Source organism: Microtus pennsylvanicus, chromosome 12 (genome assembly GCF_037038515.1).
Source record: "Microtus pennsylvanicus isolate mMicPen1 chromosome 12, mMicPen1.hap1, whole genome shotgun sequence".
In the NCBI taxonomy this organism is placed as follows: domain Eukaryota; kingdom Metazoa; phylum Chordata; class Mammalia; order Rodentia; family Cricetidae; genus Microtus; species Microtus pennsylvanicus.
The window spans coordinates 64,270,536-64,295,014 of record NC_134590.1 but is presented as its reverse complement, the minus strand read 5'-3'; the positions used below and the strand labels follow the sequence as shown (position 1 = coordinate 64,295,014).

Below are 24,479 nucleotides of genomic sequence, written 5' to 3'. Positions count from 1 at the left end.
AGATCTGTGAATTTTTCACTAGCCAAGCCTGCACAACAAGAGAACCTCACAAAGAAACCCCAAGAACAAAACCCCAACCAATACCGGGCATAGCTAAATAGGACTGCCCGAGTGCGAAAGATGAAGTGTCAATCATTCTAGCACCTCCCCCTTAGCCCAGCCACAGAAGTTACCTGTTCGCAGGAGGAGACTTGTAATTCTTGTTTGTATATATTTCTTCTAAACTGAACTCTTTCTTCTTTAACCTGCAAAGAGAAAAAAGAATTTTTCACGCCTGTTTTCACTTACACACTGCTTTAAGTTGAAAAGTCAAACCCTGTTCACTCCATTCCCGTGGCCAGAGCTGCCAGAAGGCAGGCCACAGCACGTAGGGCAAGTGGGCGGCTACAGTTTCAGCCGGCTGTGCACACTGACTGACAGCTTTTTCTGGCCCATTTTGGGTTGAGGCACTTCCTCCTCTGAAGTGCTGGGGTTACGGACAAGAGCCTGCATCCAAGCTGCTTTCTCTTCCAGCAGCAGTACTGAACTCTGACACTGACTTGGCCACCCAGTTTTTTTTAATATTCTTATTCATGGCTTGGAAATTATAAGCTTTACTGGCTGGCAAGAATTTAATGAACACAATAAACTTTTGCTGGGTTTATTTTTATTCTATTATTTAAAAAATTATTTTATGGCCGGGTGGTGGCGCACGACTTTAATCCCAGCACTCAGAAGGCAGAGGCAAGCGGATCTCTGTGAGTTCGAGACCAGCCTGGTCTACAAGAGCTAGTTCCAGGACAGGCTCCAAAGCTACAGAGGAACCCTGTCTCAAAAAACAAAAAAAATAAAATAATTTTATGTATGTGGGGTTTTGCCTGCATGTACATCTACGCACTATGTGCCTGTCTGGTACCTGAACAGTCAAGACGAATCCCCTGGAAGTGGAGCTATCGTTGTGAGCCACCACGTGGGTGCTGAGAATGGAAGCCAAGTCATTTGCCAGTGCTTTTAACAACTGGTCAGTTCTCCAGCCTTACGAGATCTTTTTTTTCTTCCTTCTTTCCTTCTTTCCTTCCTTCTTTCCTTCCTTCCTTCCTTCCTTCCTTCCTTCCTTCCTTCCTTCCTTCTTTCTTTCTTTTTGAGGTTTCTCTGTTTAGCTGACTGTCCTGGAACTCACTCTGTAAACCATCCTGGCCTCAAACTCAAAAACTATCTGCCTGCCTCTTGAGTGCTGGGATTAAAGGTCTGAGCCACCAAATCTGGCCCTAAGTCTTTAAATACATTTTATTTTTAACAGGTGAAATGGCTCAGAGATGGTCTTCTAATTTCAGATGCATGCCATAGCACATGTGTGCCCATACACAAAATAAATACGTGTAGAATAGTTTTTCAGTTATATTTTCCTTGGAAACAAGGGTGTGTTCTGTTGCCCAGGATGACCGTAAGCTCCTTTGAACCTTCACCTCTGAAGGGGATGAACTACAGGAGCATGCCACTCCACCAGCGGATTTCCTTTCTATCTGTACGGAGATGAGGGTCCCTCCCAGGGCCGTACACACAAGTGTGACTGTGCTCTTATTTACTTATTTATTTGTGGAGATAGTGTTGGTATTAAAGGCACTACCACCACCTGCCTAGCTTCAAGCTTTTGATTACATCAACCTATTGCTGGAATTACAAGTATAAGCACTACAGAGTCATATCTTTTTGTTTTATTTTTGAGACAGGGTTTCTCTGTGTAACAGTCCTGGCTGTCTTGGAACTCAGAGATCCACCTGTCTCTGCCACTTTTGGGATTAAAGGTGTGTGCCGCCACCACCACAACCACCACCCTGATCAGTGATGTCTTTTTAGCAATGATTGTCTGGATGTAATAGCTTATCCAGTCCCTACTAAATAAAGTACATGCTTCTTACATCTAGGTTTAGACGGTTACAAATAGAACCAATGTAAATGTCTGTGAAGTTTTGTGGTATATACCTTCCCAACTTGTGGACAAAAGTCTCTGGAATATGACTGCTGTAATGTGTGGTTAGTCTGTTTAATTCTGAAGACACTGCACACTACCCAGCAACGCAGTCAAGTTCCTGCTGCTCTGGGGCCCGGCTAGCATTGGTTCTGCATTTGTCCTTACTGTAAGGTACAACTCCCCAGTGACACACCACACCAGGGGCCTTTCAGGAGTGTATTCCTATTGGTTTCTTCTTTGACACCATGTCAGCTCAGGAATTTTGCCCATTTTTTATTTCTTTTTCTTTTCTTTTCTTTTTTTTTAAATTCTCAAGACAGGGTCTCTCCGTAGCTTTTTTGGTTTCGGTCCTGGAACTAGCTCTTGTATACCAGGCTGGCCTCGAACTCACAGAGGCCTGCCTCTGCCTCCCAAGTGCTGGGATTAAAGGCGTATGCCACCACCGCCTGGCTTTTGCCCATTTTGTAATTGGGATGTTCATTTTCTTACTGAGTTTTGAGTTCTTTATGGTCTGAGGATAAAAACAAAGAGGAATGGACATTGCCTGCTCATGCAGTAAGGGCTTGGGTTTGGTTCCAGCACCACTGGGCAGGGAGAGGGAGGAGCTGCGTATTTTGGATAATCGTCCTTACTTAGATTCCTTAAACTAAATGTATGTACATTTTGCATCTTTTTTTTCTCCAAAATTTTAGTCTTCTAATTTTCTATCAACCATCCACCAATCTACCTACCTACCCACCCACAAATCATCCATCCATACATCCATTCACCCACCTAATTCTTAGCATCTGCTTTCCTTCTAGCCACCCAATTCTTATCATCCACTTTCCTACCAACCAAGCAATCAACGAGTTCTGGCTAAAAAGCTAAGGCTAGCCTCACACAAAGCCCTCCTGAAAGCCTTGCAAGCACTGGATTACTGGCATGTGTCACCAATGCCAGCCACTTGATATTCACTTTCTTGTTTGTAGCATTTGATGGGAGAGAAAGAAAGGCTAACTTTCCTGAAATTCAATGTATGCAAAGGCCGTAGCCTACTCCAGATTCATGCAGATTGGTAACTGTATTTGCTTGCTTTTTATTGTTGTGGTACCTACAATTAGATCTTTGGTTTATTCTGATTTAACTTTTACATGTGGAAATCAAAATTTACACATAGCAACCAGCACCACTTGTTAGAAAGATTCGCTTCCCCACTGAATGGCCATGATACTTTTGTTGAAATCCATCCATTTTAGAAGTAAACTTATGGCTTCTGTCTCATCACCTCAGAAAGTTACCCTTAGGATACTACCATACTCTCTTGATTATTGTAGCTTCATCTAATTTTGTGTTTTGTTTTAGTTTTTTGAGACAGAGTTTCTGTGATGCTTTGAAGCCTGTCCTGGAACTAGCTCTTGTAGACCAGGCTGGCCTCCATCCCACAGAGGTCCGCCTGCCTCTGCCTCCCGAGTGCTGAGATTAAAGGTGCGCGCCACCACCGCCCGGCAATTTTGTGCATTTTTATAGTAAAATCTGAAGAGCATGGCATCTGCCATCAAATTGCATTTGTTTTTTCAAAGAAAATCTCACCTTATAGTCCAAGCTGCCTTTAAACTCTGCTGGGACTATAGGCATGTGCCAGTACCATGCTTGGCCATTCCAACTATTTTAAATTTAACTGTTTATTTTCGGTGTGTGTGTTATTTGTACATAGACTGCATGGCTATATATTCATACTTGTGCATGCAGAAACTAGAGGAGGACAATTGAGTCTCTTCCTCTATTTCTGTTCACCTTATTCCTTTCAGACAAGGTCTCTCAGGGAGAAAGAAATGACCAGTCATTAAGAGCACTTGTTGCTCTTCCAGGACCCGAGTTCCAATTCCAGCACCCACATGGTGGCTCACAATTGTCTCTAACTTCACTTCCTAGGGATCTAATGCCCTCTTCTGTTCTGTGCAGACTCTGCATGCATATGGTGCACATACAAACATGAAGGCTAAACACTTACACATGTACACACATAATTAAGAGAAAAAAAATAAAGACAAGCTCTTTCCCTGAACAGGAAGCTTACCATTTTGGGTAGGCTGTACAGCTATCCAGCGACTCCACCCCCCAACTGTGGGGTCACAGCATGTGTAGTCACGTTCAAGTTTTACTTAGGTGAGTGTTTGTTATTAAACTCAAGGCCTCATGCTTGAACAGCGTGCAATCTTCTCCACCAAGGCATTTTCCTAACCCAAGTAAACTGCATATGTAATAAGTTTAAAATAAATCAGTTCTTCTACAAGACTGTTTTAACTATTTATTTTATTTTATTAGGTATTTCAAGACAGGGTTTCTCTGTGTAACAACTCTGGCTGTCCTGGAACTCAAGAGACCTGCCTACCTCTGCCTCCCAAGTACTGTGATTAAAGGCATTTGTTACCACTGACCAGATGTTCTTGGTGATTTTTTTCCCATAAATAACCTAGCTGTTAATTTCTAGGGGAAAGCTGTTACTTCTTTGACAGATTGCAGTGCATCTGAAAACCGACCCCAGATAGTGTACTGTCTTGGCAACATCAAGTCTTCTTTCAACCCTCAACAATCACCAGAGGTCTTTCTATTTATAGATGATCTTCAGCTTAGGCCAGCCTTTAACTTCCTTTTTTTTTTTTTTTTTTGGTTTTTCGAGACAGGGTTTCTCTGTGGTTTTGGAGCCTGTCCTGGAACTAGCTCTTGTAGACCAGGCTGGCCTCGAACTCACAGAGATTCGCCTGCCTCTGCCTCCCGAGTGCTGGGATTAAAGGCGTGCGCCACCACCGCCCGGCAGCCTTTAACTTCTTATGTGCCTAAGAAAGACCTCGACTTTTGATTCTCCTATCCACCTCTCTTGTGCTGGGATTAGAGGTGTGCACAAAATGAAGCCCCGATGAGTAAACCCAGAGCCTAAGTAATCCCTCTATCTTCATCTATCTTCACCCAATTTATCAGATTATAGTAAAAATCTAATGTAGCCAGTCATGGTGGCATAAACCTTTAGTCCCAGTACTTGGAAGGCAGAGAGGCAGACAAATCTCTGTAAGTTTGGGGCCAGTTTGATTTATATAGCGAGTTCAAGGCCAGTCAGTGGTACATAATGAAACCCTGGCTTGTCTCAAATAAAAACAAAAAGCAGGACAGTGTTCTTTCTTTTAGTTGATGCTGGTTAGGATTTTACTTTTCCAAATATTACGTGAGCTAGGTCTCTTTTCCTCTTCCATTTATTCTTACATTGTGTGCTAGCGGTAAATCTCAAGGACTGCAATTAGCCAGGCCCCAACCCCAGACTACTCTAAGGACTGTAAGGGTTGGCATCCAAGCTCTGTTCTGCAGAGAAAAGAAGCCCAAGATCAGGCCACAGAATACTGCCAATCCCAAGCCACCCTGGAAAGCTCTGTCCCAAGCCCCCAAACACTACACAAAGCCTGCCCCCACCCCCACTCAGTTCTCTCCTGAGAAGAGGCAGCTTCCATCCTGTGTGTCTTTCCCAGTGGATCTCGTGTGTGAGGTGTGATGTGAGGTGTGACTGTGGCATTTCTGGACTCCTAACTGCCAGGATACTTTCCCCTCAGAGCTGTAACTAATACTTACTCGGATAGGTGCTCCTGGTGCCTGGGCTGCACTGGGAACCCCCCCCCGTCATCTCAGGTCCACCCTTAGCAGACTCACTTCCCGGCTTACTCAGCACCCCGTCCACTAGTGACAACTGGTGTACAATCTGACAGGTGTGAAAGCTTCCCTGAGACCATGGAAGTGACTGCGGAGCATCTGGTGCCCCTCTGGTCCTTCTGGAGGCAGATGTTCCCCTAGCCATGTTTTTAAAGTTATGGTTAGCCCACTTCATCTAACCTTGTTTCCCTATCCTTAGAGCTGCAATGCTGCGGCTTCTTTAGGCCCCATCAGGCTATTGATGCCCTTCCTGATGTCTTCTCCTCAGCACCCCTGGTTTCCTTTTCTCCCTTCTCAGTGACAGGCTGCCCAAATCAACCCTTCCTGGTGCCTGCTTTCAGCCTACTGGCAGCTCCTACTTAACTGTTAATCGCTCTTACTCCGCTATGGGACCCCTTTTACCTCCCTATACCCAGTCTAAATCAGCCAGGAGGTTGTGGGGGTGAATGGCTTGGTCAGGGTACATGTCTCCTACTCATTAAGCAAACACTCTCAAAATAGAAAAGGATTAAAGCCCTATACCACAAATTCTCCCACCTTTTTTAAAATGGTTTTATTTAACTTTTTTATTTTGTGTACATTGGTGTGAAGTGTCAGATCCTTACAATTTCACTGTGTCTATATTCTCAAGAAATCTTTTAAGACTATCTTTTTTAAAAGAAGATTTATTAGGGATATAGAGTTCTGTCTGCATGTATGCCTCTAAGTCAGAAGAGGGCACCAGATCTCATTAAAGATGGTTGTGAGCCACTATGCGCTTGCTGGGAATCAAACTCACAACCTCTGGGAAAACAGCCACTGAGCCACCTCTCCAGCCCCCTTTAAGACTATTGTACCGAGGATCATTTAACTCAGTTCACTGAGTGTCGTTTGACACAGTTCTCACCTCCCTAATGTACCCATCTCTTGTTTCAGATCCTGACCTCTACATAACACTCACTGAATAACACTGCCTGGCTACTTTGAAGGATGTTGGTTGTTAGTCCCTCCCAGGTAAATTCATGACCACCAATTGTGGCCTTGCCCATTGGCCTATTAAATATCAGTATCACTCCTTACCTCTCCCGCATCCTTCTCTTTGGTACTGCTCCTCAAGGAACACACTTTATGGCACACTGGATTCCAGACTGCAACTACCCTAACACCCAACCACTACGTCCAAACGTTCACACCTTGATTCTCTGCAACACTCAAGTTTACCACCGCCTACACGTTGAGTGGGCTGGGATTTGGTACCCTGAAGTTCCTTTTTCCAAAACTAGGGGTGGTACCTGGTGAGGAAGGCTTATCGGTCGCCATCGCCGTGTTTGTGGGAGTATGGCATGACAAATGAAGAATTCAGGACCCACCCTTTCTTGCAGTCCTGGGTATAACTGCTGGAGCAACAGGACTGACTGCTGCCTTAGCTACTGACTCTCAGTTCATCATCTCCAACAGGTGGCTCAGACCACCCTTACCCTCCAGGGCCAAACAGATTCACTGGCCTCCACAGTGCTACAAAACTGGCAAGGCTGAGATTTACTAAGAGCAGAGAGAGGTGGTCTTCATCTCTTCCTCAGGGGGGATGCTGCTACTATGTCAGCCGGTCAGGTATAGGAAACACCAAGATTGGGCAACTCTAGATGGCCTCAAAAAACAAAACAAAATGAAACAAAACTGCAAGAAACAGCTTGATGCCTCTGGTCAGTGGATCTAAAAAAAAAAAAACAAAAACAAAAAAACAAAACCCAAGAAAACTTCTTCTCTAGATTTCTTCAACAGGTCCAAAAATTTTCTAAGCAGACTTTTAATCAGTTGCTATTACAGGATTACTGGCCCCCTGCTATGGAGTCAGAGGCCTATAACTCCCAATTATACCCTGTGTGTGAAAATCAAGCTTACCTCAAGGACTCTGACGTTTCCACACAAAAGGAAGTAATCTAATGATAGTGTCTCCCCCTTTCCCCAAACCATGATTATTTTTATCAATAGTAAAAAAAAAGAGGGGGGTGAGGGGAGGGACATAAGTCCCTCTATGTGTGAGTGGACAGGCCCACTCCAATACTGCTGTAATAGCCATAAAGACTATTTCTGGCCCTTTGAGACACGGGCAGTCAAGTTCTGCCCTGAAGGAAAGAAAAATAATAAAAGCACAAGATCAGGCCAGAAAATACCACTATTCCCCGAGCTTGCCCCAAGATCAGATCACAAAAGTCCACCAATCCCAGGCCACCCCGCCCCAAACCCTACATAAAGCTTGCCTCCCGCTCAGTTCTTTGGTGCTTCTTTGCTGAGAAGACCACCCTCGCGTCTTTCCTAATAAATCTCTTGTGTGAGGTTTGTTGTGCAGTGTGACTCTATAGTATTCCTTGGCTCCTGACCGCAAGGATACCTTTCTGCTATGAGCTATAACACACTAGAAATCAACCCCAGGGTCTAGTACATGCCAGACTGTCTCTGAGTTTGGATTTTCTAAAACTATAGATAGTAATAAGAAACAAAACCCCCGGACAGTCCAAGTGTTGCACGCCTTTAATCCCAGCTCTGTAGAGGCAAAGGCAGAGATAGATCTCTGTGAGTTCAAGGCCAGCCTGATTTACAAAGAAAGTTCTAGGATAGCCAGGGTTATACAGAGAAATCCTGTCTCAGACAAAACAAAAAACCCTCCAAATATGAATAATAGATTAAGCAGAATAAAACCCAATGAGTGAACAGCAGAAAACATTGAACAAAGCCTTTCAGAATAAAACAGAGCCCAAAACCGAGAGGAACAGGTGGAGTCGCACACGGCCCTAACTTTGTCAAAACTGCAACAAACAAACCCTCCTGCAGCATGAAGAGAACACTGAACATAGAAGTCAGAAAAGCATGTTGCTGAGATAGAACATGCCTAGCATGCATGACAGTCTGGGCTCAACTCCATCCAGCATATGAAGAAACCATTTTACGTAGCTAGTGCCATCTGAAATCTGCCTGGTGCCTCCCGCTGCACTGTTCATGCTTTGGTCCACTTTTGTTGCCTCAAGTGATTACTGAATTCCGGTTGGTTCCTATCTGAGGTCTTTTCAGATGTGACTGCTGCCTGCGATTCTGTGATTTTGGAGGTGGAACTGAGTCTTTTGTTTACTTTACTGTAAGTTGTTAACAAAAGTTAACACCCTTTAAACTCTCCTTCTCCCCTCAGCCCCAGACAGGGTTTCTCTGTAGCTTTGAAGCCTGTCCTGGCACTTGCTCTGTAGACCAGGCTGGCCTTGAACTAACAGAGATCCACCTCCCTCTGCCTCCTGATTTCTGGGATTAAAGGCACGCGCCATCACCGTAGAGATCATAATTTCTATATTGTGATAATGTAATACCAGGCTATCCTTAAATTCACAAACCCCTACCTCAGTCCTCCCAAGAGCATGAATTACAGGTACATGTCAGCCTGCCCAGCTGCTTTGAACTTAAAAATGTTTTTTGTTTGTTTGTTTGTTTATAATTGTTGCTAAAACAGACTTGTCTAAGTGACGTTGACAAGATTTCTTCTTGTTGGCATAAAGTGGTTGGTTTGGCATCACGATGCCCCTGCAAGGGTCATAGACTTGCAGATCTGCAAACAATCTGGGGAGATGTGATTACATCAGTGCCTCTCAACCCCTTTGGGAACGTGTATCGAACCATTCCTTCACAGGTTATGACATTTGCAAAATGACAGCTATGAAGCAGCAATGAGATGATTCTATGGTTGTGGGTGGCAGCATTAGGAAGGTTGCAAACCACCTCAGCTGTCTGCCCAACCTTTAAGGTCATGATTTATTTTTGTTTTGGTTTGGTTTTTCAAGACAGGGTTTGTCCGCTTAGTACATCCGGACTGTCCTGAAACCCACTTTGTAGAACAGGTTGGCCTTGAACTCACTGAGATCCACCTGCCTCTGCCTCCTGATTGCAGGATTAAAGGTGCGTGCCACTACGTTCAGGTCATGATTTCTATACTGTGACAACGTAATACCATAGATATGTAGTACATGGATAAACTGTACTCATCTTGAGAGACACAGCTATTGTCTGTTGCCCCTTGCTGAAGAATAGGCTTATATCCTTCCTAAAAAAGTATGGCCCATAGCCAGTGACAATTCTCCCTTTAAAGGATCATGCCTGGGATTTGAACTCAGTACCTCTTAACCACTGAGCCATCTCTTCAGCGCAAGGTTTATGTCTTTTAATTAAGCTGTAATTGTTGTGTGTGTGTGTAACGCGTATGTAAGAGCATGGGTGGCTCATTTCACGCACCTGGATGTCAGAGAACAACTTTGTGTGTCAGTTTTCCCCTTCCGTCTTACCAAGGCTTCCAGGAGCCAACACCAAGTTGTCAGGCATGCACGAAAGCACCTCACCCACTGGGGCACTGCACTCAGGAAGTCTTTCTTTTCTCATTTGGGTTTTAATATTTACTTCTGCATTTTTAATTTTATGTGTATGTCCAAATGTATGTGGATGCACCTGATATGTATGCCCATGGAGCCCAGAAGAAGGTACCAGGTACTCTGGAACTGGAACCACAGAGGGCTGTAAGCAACCATGTGGGTGCGGAGAATGCAACCTGGGCTCTCTGGGAGAGCAGCCACTGCTCTAACCACTAAGACATTTTTTCAGCCCCCAATTAATTTTTTGAGACAGTGATTCATACAGCCCAGCCAGCCTGGCCTTGAATTTGGTACATTGCCTAGACTGGTTTCAAATCCCTGATCCCTTCTGATCTCTACGACTGAAATGGTAGGATTATAAGCATGCACCAAAACATCCAGCCTACATATATTTTGTATCCCTAAGAGAAGGAAGAGACATCCCTTTATTCTAAATAAATGGACATTATGGGGAGAAAATTTATTCAACTTTGAAATATCTTAAATGCAAGAATTAGCTACAATTTGGGGAAGCAAGACTTATAGACAATTCACAATATAACTATAAAAACAAAACAAAATTGAATGTGCTTATGAACTAAGATGTGGCACACATACAGACCTTCTCCCATACATAGATCACAATTATAAATACTACATTCAGCGGGGCGTGGTGGCGCACGCCTTTAATCCTAGTAATCAAGAGGCAGAGGCAGGTGGATTTCTGAAAGTTCAAGGCCAACCTGGTCTACAAAGAGTTCCAAGACAGTTTGAGCTACCACACAGAGAAACCGTTTCAAAAATGAATGAATGAATGAACACTACATTCACCCCCAAAACACAACACCATCCCCTGTTGTAGAAGAACCTGTGGTATTACTATGTACTGTGTTCTATGGTTTTACCCAGGTCCTGTGTCAAGGGCAGAAAACAGAAAATGGCTGTGTGGTTCCACACCTTTTCTTAAGTCTCAACAGAAATGAGTTATGTTAAATGAAAGTCAAGGGTGCTTTTTCAGGTCCTCTCAGGAGTTGGCAAAGTCTTGAGGCATTTTTTGTCAAACTAAAACTTACCGATTTTTTTGGAAGTCCCGGGCAGAATTCTGGCCACTGGTATTTCCTGAGGCTACATCCCCATCATCAACACAGAACGCTAGCTCTCGTGGGTTCTAGGCTACACGGCTGACATCTTGGGAAATGGGTTGATACAGGTAGACTATCAGAGATGGTGCAGATCTGAACTGGAATCCACCTCCGACACTCAGATGATGGATCTCCACAGGCTATTTCTAGGGCCCTGGTTAGATGACACCAAATGGTGCTGGGCAGACCCCCCCACAACATGCTACCCTGATATTTTTCCAGCTGAAGCCAGAAGCAATGCATGCTACCCTTGTTTGTTTCCTAGGAGATACTGGCACTAAACACATCGTACAGTTATTAATGTAGGATACCAGGTGCTAGCCAGTGAAGTCCTCCTGATAGAGCTTAACTGTGTTCTCAAAGCTGGCAGAGGCTAAACCTCCTCATGTGGATATCCTGTGGATGGGGCTGAGGACACTGTCACACTTAATACACATCTCTTCATTAATTTCCAGATCCAAATACTCTTAGCTGTGGGTGGGCAAGCATCGCCAGTACCGCCCAAGCCACTTGACCTCATTTTCATGACCACCAGCAGTTCCGAGCAATCGCTGCTCTTGCAGAGACTCAGGTCTGATTCCCAGAACCTACATGATAATGTACAACCATACATAAATCCAGTTCTAGGGCACCCAACACTCCCTTATGACCTCTTTGGATACCAGGCGTGCATATATACACAGATATATGCAGGAAAAGCATTCAAACACATAAATAAATGTTAAAGAATGGTTATACAATGCCATCCTGCTCTGCCAAATGTAAGCGTAGAACAAGAGCGGCAGACGCAGTTATCGCCACATAGGCCTTCAGGAAAGGACAGATTTACAGACCTTGTCATCACCCTTAGTGACTGAGATGCAGGTTCCATGGTTGCCAGTGTGTGGTCCCAGCTGCCCAGGTCCAGGCTGCAGCTCGGGGCTCCGAGGAGCTCCTCATCACTTGGCAGGTGCAGAGTGAGGAGGGGTTGTGCACTCTTCTGTCAGTGCTCTAGGTAAAGGCACTAAACAACCAACCTGGGACCCCTGTAAACCAGAACCTCAGCTTAGGGTTGCCAGCCCTTCCTGGTAGCATGGATCCAGGCTGTCGATCCACAAAAATGGCTGACCTCCTCAGAGTTCCTCCCCTTTCGCTCACTGTCAGGGTTGAGAGGGTAATGTTCTTTAATGTTGTTGTGGTCACTGGGGAGGGAGAAATATGTTTATTTTTGGTTCACATCTACTGGGTTTTTTTCCTCTTTTATGAGAGATCTCACTTCTTAGTCCTGGAACTATGTAGACACAGCAAGCTGGCCTTGAACTCAAGTGATCCCACAAAGGCTGCTGGGATTAAAGGTATGTGCTACCATGCCTAACTATGTGCAATTTATTTTATGTTGAATTTGATTATGCAACTCGCTTTTCATTTCTTTCATGTTTTTCCTGTGATGGCGTAGCAATCATTAGTTCTCCCCGTGTAAGCCTTGTAGCACTGGACTTCCTTAAGTCCAGTGTGCGTCTAGCTCTAGTGCTCTGCTCCATAGATATGCTCATTGGTGTTGTTCTCTCCGTTTTTAAGTATATGGAGGAAAAATGTGGGATTCCTTTTGTACCCTGTGTCCAGTATCAACTATTTGGTCTGAGTAATCTACCAGTTCTACCACTGAGAACTATTTCCTTATTTGAGCTGGGCTCTCGCTATGTTGCCCAAGCTGGCCTTCAACTCCTGAACTGATACAACCCACCTGTCTTAGCTTAGTAGTACAAACTATAACCATGTCACTGTGCTTGACTGACATTTGGTTTCTCTAAAGTAGTAACTTTAAAATATGCAAATGTTTACATTTTCTGTGTGCATTTCGGTTTAGATGTATATGTACAATATGCATGCAGGAGCCTGAGGAGGTCAGAAAAAATATCAAACCCCTGAAACTGGAGTAACAGATGGCTGTGAGCCACCGAATGGGTGCTGGGGACTGAACTTGGGTCCTCTGCAAGAACATTGCTGAGCCATGTCACCAGCCCCAATAAACAAAGAGGGACACAGCTACACACAAACACACATACACGCAAACACACACACACACGCACCTATAAATGTATTATTTAGAATGTATATACACACATATATGCCATGGTGCTAGTGGGAAGGATAGAGACCATTTGGGGAGTTGGTTCTCCCTTTCTTTTAAAGACGTTTTATTTATTTATTTGGTTTTTCAAAACGGGGTTTCTCTCTGTAGCCCTTGCTGTCCTGCCTGTAGACCAGGCTGTCCTTGAACTCAAGAGATTCACCTGCCTCTGCCTCCTGAGAGCTAGGATTAAAGGTGTGCATCACCACTGCCAGGTTCTTATACTGTGATTTTTATTTTTGCTTTGTTTGTGAAACAGGGAACTCACAATGTAGAGCAGACAAGCCTAAAACTCACAAGAGATCCAAATGGCCCTGCCTCCTGAGTTCTGGGATTAAAGGCATGCAACTCTAAACCCAGCTCTTAAACCTCCTTTGTGATACAGGGTCTCCTTTACTATTTCTATGCTAAATCAAGGTGACAGGCTCTAGGGATTGAATACAGATCAAAAATGCGGGAGAAGCCAGCCAGGGGAGCCCCCTTACTCAACGAATCCCCCTGCTGGCCTCTCCTGCTTTTTTGGGATGTCTCAACTCTGCAGTACAAGTTTGCTACAATTCACTACCGTGCCACATCTTCCTAAGTGCTGGGATTACAAACCTGTGCCACCACAACCTACTTTAATACTTTCTTTCATTTTGTTGAGATAGGGGCTCATGTAGACTAGGCTGATTCAAATTTCCTATGTAGCAAAGACTAGCCTTTCCTGATCCTGCCGTCTCCACCTCCTAAGTGCTAAGGTTACAGGTATGTGCCACTAGGTTTGGTTCTAGAGCTTCTTTATTATTTTTTTAAATATTTATTTATTTATTATGTATACAATATTCTGTCTGTGTGTATGCCTGCAGGCCAGAAGAGGGCCCCAGACCCCATTACAGATGGTTGTGAGCCACCATGTGGTTGCTGGGAATTGAACTCAGGACCTTTGGAAGAGCAGGTAATGCTCTTAACCTCTGAGCCATCTCTCCAGCCCCCGAGCTTCTTTATTTTTATGCAGTATATTTTTCAGTCTTTTATGACTCACAAATTTCTATCATAGTTAGCCCATTCCAACCTGAAATTTCCTAGTTTCTTCAAATGTTTTTAGATTGCTTTGTTTACACTAAGATCTGATTAGTAGAGAATATGTTTGAGATAAAGACATACAGAAACAGCTTTATTATCCTTAAAATGGCTACCATCCCAACAGAATTACTTTAAAAGCTTAGTTTTCCACCATCGAACCGAGAAGGCATCTTCACCAAACACTAAATCTCACTATGTATTGGTATTCATTTTCAGACTTTCTATTGTTTTAGCAATTTATGATTTATGTTCTAGTTAATTTTTGAGACTTAATTTTCTTTTGAAGATTTATTTATTTATTATATACATTGTGTTTTGCCTGCATATATGCCTGCATGACAGAAGAGGGCACCAGATCCCATAATAGATGGTTGTAAACTACCATGAGGCTGCTGAAAATTGAACTCAGGATCTCTGAAAGAGAAGTCAGTGCTCTTAACCTCTGAGCCATCTTTCCAGCCAGAGACTTAATATTTTAAATTTCTGAGACTAGCACTCTTATTTCATTCCTTTAAAAATTTTTCCTCTTAGCTGGATGTGATGGCAAATGCTTTTAATCCCAGCACTCAGGAGGCAGAGGCAGGTGGGTCTCTGTGAGTTCAAGGCCAGCATGGTCTACAAATGAATTCCAGGACAGCCAGGGCTACATTGAGAGATTCTGTCTCAAAAAAACAAAACAAACTTTTTTCATGGTTATTACTTCTTTATCTTTTATACAACCAATGCATCAGAACACATAAATTTTCATTTATTCAAATCTTTTTAATAATTTTGTTTTAAAGACAACTTACTTTATGTGTATGATATTTGGCCTGTATGCCTATGTGTGCACCATGTGGTGCCCAGTGCCCAGGGAGGATCAAAGTGTCGGGTACCCTGGAGGGGAGCTAAAGTTTGAGAGCTGCTGTATGGATGTCAAGACCTGAATCTGGGTCCTTTGAAAGAACATACTGAGCTTTTAACTGCTGTCTCATCTCTCCAGCTTTCTTCAAATCTTTTATTTATTTCATTATACTTTTTTTTGATGCATAGCCCAGGCTGGCCTAGAACTCATGATCCTCTTGCCTCTGCCTCCTTCAGCAAACCCTACCGACATGGGCTACCACAACCGGTTCATTATACTTTTAAGAAGATTTATTTAAGTGTGTGTCTGTCTGTTTATAAGTGAAGGTGTACATAGAAGCCAGAAGAGGGCGTCAGGTCCCCTGGAGCTGGAGCAACACAGGTGGTTGTAACTCACCTCACATGGAATCTGAGAACAAAACTTGGGATCTCTGTGAGATCAGTAACACAATTAACCTCCAAGGCTTACCCCATCCCCAGTAAAAAAACAACAACAACAAAAAACCTCTTGGAAAGAAAATGTGTCAGTGTTTTACTGTTGCCTGAAATGTGCTCCTTATCAAAATATTTTGCCTAAGTTCAAAATCTGAGCATCAGGATCTGCTTTATGGTACTGGACTCCTGGGCTGCTGAAGCATTTCCTCTGCATACCGATACAAAGCTCGCTCAGCTAGGTGTTTTTTTTTTTTAAATATTTATTTATTTATTATGCATACAATATTCTGTCTGTGTGCATGTCTGCAGGCCAGAAGAGGGCACCAGACCTCTTTACAGATGGTTGCGAGCCACCATGTGGTTGCTGGGAATTGAACTCAGGACCTTTGGAAGAACAGGCAATGCTCTTACCAACTGAGCCATCTCTCCAGCCCCCGCTCAGCTACGTGTTAGCAGAACAACACAGGATGAGGGTGCGTCTCATCCAGTTCTGAGAGCTTTCCTTTAGTTCTGCCATGAGCCCATAGTGACACACATATATGGGGGCGATTGGAAGTCACCTGAACACCCCCTGAACGTCTGTCTATACCTTAGCTATGTGGCCAGAGCAGAGTCCTTTGGTAACAGAATAGCCCTACCCTGCAGAGAAGGTCCTCCAGTCTCAAAGACACCTGTCCAGGGTTTTCTGTAGCCCTTCTGTAATAAACATCACAGATTCCAGCTCTTGTATCACAGCTGTATTATAATTATATTATATAATTATATAATATATAAATATATTATATGTGTTCCAAAATGTGGTTCTTTCCTATTTGCCTGCTGTGGCCTCTGTGATCCAGTCACCCAATGGGTTGCGGCCATAGCTTCGTCATCACAGTCTCAATGTCAACCATGGGGAGTTAGTGATCCTCCCAAGTATGTCCTTTCTTTCTTCCTCAGTTTGAGCACACCCTTTGGAAGCCTCATTACATTTACTGTCCTATTATTGTTTGAAATTTTATATTATGTTAAAATGTCATATAGTTTCTATATCCTGACTGTACGCAAACCAATACATGATACTAAGGTAAAAATCCGAAGAGCTAAATCAAACTGCCACTTAACACCTACAGAGTAACCTTACACCCTCATCAGGGACTTTCCACATTTATAGAAGAAGACAGTTTTGGGGCAATCAACGTATTAATCTTTAATTTATTTATACAACTGACACAAGAGAAATGTCCATAAAGTCTTTCAAAACAGCCCTTCTTGACAAATCTTATTTCAAAATATTAATGAAAAAAATGCTGTTGATTTGTCTTTCTTCATTCTCCACACAGATCCATGAGAGAAGAATGATGATTTACAAAACGATCTTGAGGAAAAAAGGAGCTGGTGGGACGGCTCTTCGGTTTATAGAGCACCTGCCCTCAGTCATGAGGAGCAGACTGTGGATCCTAGCAGTCATGGAAGGGACTAAGTGCTGGCCCTGAAGACAAGGGGGCTAGGACTGGTTCCATGAGTCCCAGGTTCAAGAAAATATCCTGTCCCAAATGAAAAAAGCAGAGAATGACAGGACACCCCATGCCCACAACCTCACCTCTTACAAAGAGACACACACAGAGACAAACACAGATAGACAAGACACACACAGATAGATGACAGACCGACAGACACAGATAAGACAAACATACAAATAGATAAAATAAACATAAAATACAAACAACAAAAACAAAGCGGGAGGTATTGCTTTGTGGTATGATACTTGCCTAGCATATGTAAGTCCCTGGCTTCCATCCCCAGCATGGCAAAAGAAAGAAACAAACAAAAACAAAGCTGAAGGCATTACAATATCTAATTTTTAAATTTTATTTATTTATATAATTCTTTTTCTTTCTTTTTGGTTTCTCAAGACAAGCTGTCACTCTGTAGTTCTGGCTGACTTGGAAACTCACTACGTAGGCCAGGTGGGCCTCAAATATACAGAGAACCACCTGCCTCTGCTGGGATTAAATGTACACGCCCCAACATGCCCAGTTTCAATACTCAACTTTAAAACACAACGCATAAGTCCAGGCACGATATCGCATGCTTATAATCACAGCTGAAGCAGGATTGCACCAAGTTTGAGGCTAGGCTGGGATATGAGTTTCAAGCCAACTAGAACTACATGACAAGACCCTGTCTCAAAAACAAGCAAACAAAAAACCCTAAGAAATGCTATGAATCTGGAGTAACCAAAGCAACAATAAAGCAGAGGAGGATACAGAAATAAATAATTCACACACCTATTACAGTCAAATGATTTCAACACAGTTGACAAGGGCACACAGTGTAGAAAGCAAACTCTTTTTAAGTGGTACAGGGAAAACTCCAGGTGTAAAAAGGTAAAACTGGTCTCTCCTCACCTGGAAGACTCATGGGCTGAGACTCTAGACAGGAGTATAGGTCAGCACTAGACTGGAACTAGGAAACTATCAGAAGCCCCAGGGGAACGTCTCATGCCATTGAAGTGGCTAAGCATGTTTCTGAATGTATGACTGCAGACAAACAGGTCACAAGAGCACACGTGAATAATGTGATCAACAGCTCTGTGCAACAAAGAGCCGGCGGAGCAAAGACAAGCGGAACAGGAGTACCTGTAAATAACACGCCTGAGAGAGGGTTAACTTCCATAAGACGCACAAACTCCAAGAGCAAAAAGGAAAAAAGAAAGAAAGAAAAAAACCCTAACATTTGAAAATTAAATCAAAAACTCCAAACACTTGACACAGGAGTGTTTGTAATATCAATTAAGCTGAAGTCAAAGAAAAAAAAAAAAAACCACAGTACCACCCGATCCAGAAAGTGAAAATCAGGAACTCTTTACCACCTCCCTTGAGTCTGACGACAGGTGGGCATGTGCACTGCTTTAAGTATCATGCGTGTTTATCTGCTAAGATCTTAAACATTTTTATTCATGTGTACATGTGTGTGTCTGTGTGAGTGTATGATATAAGGCATCAGATACTTTGGGGAGGGAGATGGAGGTCACTTGACATGGGTGCTGGAACAAATATAGGGTCCCTAGAAGAGTATCATATCAAGGGCTCTTATTTGTTCTTTCCAGTCTCCTCAAAAATAGTATGGAGATTCCTCTAAAAATTAAAAACGGAGTCGGGAAGTGTTGGCGCACGCCATTTTTATCCCAGCACTGGGGAAGCAGAGACAGGCGGAATTCTTTGAGTTCGGGGTCAGCCTGGTCTACAGAGTGAGTTTCAGGACAGCCAGGCCTGTTACACAGAGTAATCCTGTCTCTAAAAACAAAACAAACAAAAAATTAAAAATGGGGTCTGAAGAGTTGGCTCAATGGTTAAAATAAAAGCACTGGCTTCTCTAGCAGAGAACCTGGTTCCCACTCCCACTGGCAACTCACAATTGTCTGGAACTCCAGGGGATCTGACCCCCACCTCTTCTGGCCTCCCCAGGCAACAGGCACAAAGGGCTGTGAATGCCACAGGGGTGCAAGGAATTGGGCCCTACAAAGGTTCTCTATAGGAAAAACCAGTGCTCTTTACTGAGCCAGTTATCTTTCCAGCAACCTCATGGTCTTTCACAACCATCAATTATCCCAATTCTAGGGACACGATGCTCTCTTATGACCTCTATGGACTCTAGGTAAGCATGTGATGCAGAGATGAAGATTTAAAAAAATCTAGAAAAATTGTTTTGAAAAATTTAAGATCAGCTAGGTGGCAGTAGCACATACCTTTAATTCCATCAGAGGGAGATGGATCTCTAAGTTTGAGGCCAGCCAGGTCTACATAACAAACTGTGGGTCAGCCAGGGCTACACAGTGAGACGGTCTCAAAAAACTAAATAAATAAATGTAAGATACTACATGATTTGGTATACATGTGAGCCCATGTACACTAATTTGGTCATAACCAAACTGCTCCAATAAAAAATGTGTCTAGTTTCTAGTTTAGGAAGGGTACTCTGGAAATATGGGCCACAGTTTTAAATGTATATAGCTACTTTGAGGACAAGGTGCTCTATAAGAGATCCCATCTCAGGGAGCAGAGATGGCTCAGCAGTTAAGATTACTGGGGAGCTCAGAGGTCCTGAGTTCAATTCTCAGCAACCACATTGTGGCTCACAGCCATCTATAGTGGGATCTGATGCCCTCTTCTGGCATAGTCATACATGCAGATACACCACTCACATAAGTAAATAAATAAATAAATCTTAAAAAAAAAAAGATTGCATCTGAAAACCCAAAAGAATCTCCCCCCAAACATATTACTTGATTTATTCATTTTACATTTTGTGTGAGTGTTTTACCTAAATGTTTGTATGTGCACTATGTGTCTGCTTGGTACTTACAGAGGTTAGAAGAGGGCATCAGAACCTCTGCAACTGGAGCTATGGATGGTTGTAAATCACCATGTGGGGACTGGGAAAGAAACCTGGGCCGTCTGCAAGAGTAGCCAGTGCTCTCGGTCAACGCCATTTCTCCAGCCACACCCAAAAGAATCTTTTTTTTTTAATGAGTTTTTATTTATTTATTTAGTTAGTTTTTCTTTTTTTTTTAATTTATTTATTTATTAAAGATTTCTGTCTCTTCCCCACCACTGCCTCCCATTTCCCTCCCCCTCCCCCAATTAAGTCCCCCCCCCCAGCCCGAAAAGCAATCAGGGTTCCCTGTCCTGTGGGAAGTCCAAGGAACCCCCACCTCCATCCAGGTCTAGTAAGTTGAGCAATCCAAACTGCCTAGGCTCCCACAAAGCCAGTGCGTGCAGTAGGATCAGAAGCCCATTGCCATTGTTCTTGAGTTCTCAGTAGTCCTCATTGTCCGCTATGTTCAGAGAGTCCGGTTTTATCCCAGGCTTTTCTAGACCCAGGCAAAAATTTATTAAAAACTGTATTGTTCAGCTGGGAAATGGTGGTGTTTGACTTTAATTCCAGCATTAGGGAGGCAGAGGCAGGAGGATCTCTGTGAGTTTGAGGCCAGCCTGGTCTACAGATTGAGTTCTAAGACAGACAGGGTTATACAGAGAAACACTATCTTAAGACAAAACCAAAACCAAACCAAAGCAAAAACCTGTACCTTTCAGTTGGTCCCAATGCCACAGGTCTGTAATCCCAGTTCTTATAGAAGACTGAGGTAGGAGAGTCATAAGTTAAAGGCCTGTTTGTGTTACAGAATGAGTTAAAGGCATGAAGATCCTGCCTAAAGAAATGAAAACTCAAAACCAAGACTAGAAATAGGTTTAAGAAACCCTCTTACGAGCTGTTGAGCAGGAGAGATCAAGAAAGTCCCAAAACAATATGGGTATTGCCACTGTTCTTGTCTGCTTCCCAGAGTTTGAACTTAAGGTTCTATTACTGAAGACACCATGCACTGCAGACACAGAACTCAGAGGATCCATGCTGGATCTGACCTGAAAGGCCCGAGGACTAGCTTTTATAGTACCACAAGGTGCTTTGTAAGCTTCCAGTCGCAGCCAACTGCGTGTCACCCATAATAACTTGCAGCATGGCAAGATAGCCCTAAGGGTGAGATAGTGGCACTCACACCTTGGTGGTAACCAACAGCTGTCTAATTGGACTTAAAGCCTGCTTAAGAAGACGGAGATCATGCTTGGTACTAGAAACCTAACTTCCCAGGCTAGTCAGGTCAGAGATCACAGAGGAGCAATTTCTGCCACTTTAACTAAAGCAGCACAGTTCTTTTTCTCCTTTTTTCCTTTTTTTAAAATTGATTTTTATTGAGCTCTACATTTTTCTCTGCTCCTCTCCCTGCCTCCCTCCCCTTTCAATTCTCTCCCAAGGTCCCCATGCACCTAATTTACTCAGGAGAACTTGTCTTTTTCTACTTCCCATGTAGATTAGATTCATGTATGTCTCTCATTGTTGTCTAGGTTCTCTGGGATTGTGTACGCTGGTTTTCTTTGCTTTATGTTTAAAAACCACTTATGAGTGAGTACATGTAATAATTGTCTTTCTGGGTCTGGGTTACCTCACTCAAAATGATGTTTTCTAGCTCCATCCATTTGCCTACAAAATTCAAGATGCTGTTATTTTTTCTGCTGTGTAGTACTAGTACCCCATTGAGCAGCAGTTTTTTTTTTTAAGGTTTTTTGTTTGTTCGTTCTTTTGAGACAGGGTTTTTCTGTAGCTTTGGAGCCTATCCTGGAACTCACTCTGTTGACCAGGCTGGCCTTGAACTCACAGAGATCCGCCTGCCTCTGCCTCCTGAGTGCTGGGATTAAAGGCGTGCGGCACTGCCGCTCAGCAAGCAGCACAGTTCTTAACTGCACCCTAAATACTCTTATACCCATAGGTAAGTGTAGCTCTTAGTCACCAAAGAAACTTCTTTTTGCAACAGACAGACCATTACAGAAAAATGTATCTGATTTAAATGCAAAAAACAACTGACCATGGAGTACCAAAACCCAATAGATACATCTAAAATAGAACTCTTGCATCTAAGGCTCGGGAACATTGTGAAAGAGGAGCAAAAGGATTTTGAGAGCCAGAAGTTTGTGAGTCTACTGTTAACAACATAAGTATACAGAGGCTCATTAAAATATAGCATCATTTTTCCTAATTTAAAGAGAGATTCAAATGCAAGAGACATTTAGAACCCCAAATAAGCACAACCAGAGAACCTCTCTGCAACATATTATCATATTAATACATCACAGTCAAGGTGTCAAAAATACAAAGCCAAGGGGCTGGAGAAATTGCTCAGTGGATAAGAGCACTGGCTGCTGGCGCAGAGGACCTAGGTTTGATTCCTAGCATCAACATGGTGTTTCACAACCGTCTGTAACTCTAGTCCTAGGAGATCCTAAATCCTCTTCTGGCCTCCATGGGCAACAAGCATACGTACAGTGCACAAACACACTTAAGACAAAACATCCATACAAATAAAATAAAATAAAATAAAATTTTAAGGGCAGAAATATGCCCAGCTGTGGTGAGGCACACCTTTAATCCCAGAATTTGAGAGGCAGAGGCAGGCGAATCTCTGTGTGTTCAAGGTCAACCTGGTCTACAGAGTGAGTTCAAGGATAGCTAGGCCTCACAGAGAAACACTGTCTTGAAAAACAAAACAAAATAAAACACAACAAAAAAGCGGAAATACAATGCATCAAAAAAGAAAAAACAAACAAATTGATATAGTTAATTTGATGTCTGATAACGTGGATCAAAAACCAAAATGAATCAGAAGAGATAAAGGATACTACAAATTAATAAAAGGAGCAATTCCTCAAGAAGACATAACAAAGGGTGTCGCAGTCTACCTGTCTAGGCAGTTATCCACTTCTCATAAGCTCCAAAAGGCAACAGCCACTCCACACTGGACAGAAGGAGATGAGGACATTTGGACTGTCTGCTGGTCCAAAGTAATATAAGCAAAGAACTCAAAGCCATTCCTGACACCACCATGATACTCCTGCCTAACACTCAAGAGCCACTGGATTCTACCTGGCTCCTATCAGCTAAATAGCTGCTACTTCTAGACTGGCAAGGACAGGAGATTTATAGAAAAGGGATCCCCACCACATAGAGATCAATAACTTTCTTGAATGTTCACAGGACCAACCTGGCCCACTTACTCCCAGAACGTCCAAAGATGTTAGGCTGGACATGCCTAATAGGTTTGGGTACCCTGGTAATTGCCTATACGTCTCCTGAGTAGTGTTAGTGGTTGCCGGTGTCCTTGCTCAATTTGGCAGGGGACACTGAGTCAGACAGCTTGAACTACAAAATTCAAACTATAAAAGGACTCAGATATCAGAAGAATCGCCTAGAGTCCACAATCTTCCAAAGAAATGACATGGGAGAAAAAAAGGCTTTCTCAAAGACCCAAATAAGAAGTGTGATGATGGTAGACGGGGGGGGCGAGTGAGTGGCATTATTTATTAGGGTAAAAAGTGTGAGTGGCAGCCAAGCAGGGAGAGAACACTAAGATGACATCTCCTGGGGCATCCACACGAGAAAACACTTTATGCCAATACACAATATGCTGTCATACACGCAGTTGACAGAACCTGGTTTCGTTGCTTGCTACAGAAAAAAACAACTGAAAAAAAAATTACCCACAGGTGACAGAGACACGGGGAAGCAAAAAGTGAGAATGTGAGGAATTAAGATAAACACAACAGGGGCTAGAGAGACGGCTCATCAGTCAGGAGCATTTGCTCTTCGTATAGAGGACCAAAATTCAGTTCCCTGTACCCATACTATTAACTACAGCTGCAGTGGGATCAGAACCCTCTGGCTTTTGTATATGCTTGCGCTCATGTGTGCTTGTGCATACACACACACACACACACACAATTAAAAATAAAAAATAATAAATCTTTAAAAATACTTATGTACTGCTGGTCAAAGTACCAACTTCTGTAGTCAACATGGAAATCAGTGTGGAGGTTTTCCAAAACACTGAAATAGATATGCCATATGTTAGGGCTGGAAAGATGGCTCAGCAGTTAAGCACTGCATGCTCTTCCAGAGGACCTAGGCTTAATTCCCAGTACCCATATGAAAGTTCAAAACTATCTGTAACTCCAGTTCTAGGGACTCTGGCACCCTCACACAAATATACATGTAGGCATTGCACATAAAAAATAAATAAATCTTTTAAAAAAAAGAAAGAAAAAGAAATGCCATATGTCCTACTATAGAATTTTCAGATATATACCTGCATGTGTCTAAGTGACACCAGAAACATCTGTGCATTCATGTTCACTGGTGCATTATTCAGAACAGCTAAGCAATAACCAGCCTATACATCCATTAACATAATGAAGAAAATGTGCTGTATACACAAACAAAAAGGAATTTTGTTTGCAAAGAAAAATAAAATTATGCATTTATTTAAGAAAATGTTGCAGAATATTCCTTTACACTGTGAA

General features: G+C 42.9%; 1 protein-coding gene across 10 annotated transcripts in view; it reads right to left on the bottom strand.

Moving 5' to 3' along the window:
- Prr14l (proline rich 14 like) overlaps nt 1-24,479 on the bottom strand; it is a 74,464-nt gene that overhangs the window by 6,096 nt on the left and 43,889 nt on the right. For 3 of the 10 annotated variants that reach the window (XM_075944029.1, XM_075944024.1, XM_075944023.1), the window contains one exon: nt 174-245. In XM_075944029.1, the coding sequence (XP_075800144.1) occupies nt 174-245 (72 nt within the window). The other 7 variants (XR_012907316.1, XM_075944027.1, XM_075944026.1 and 4 more) reach the window with 7 other exon arrangements.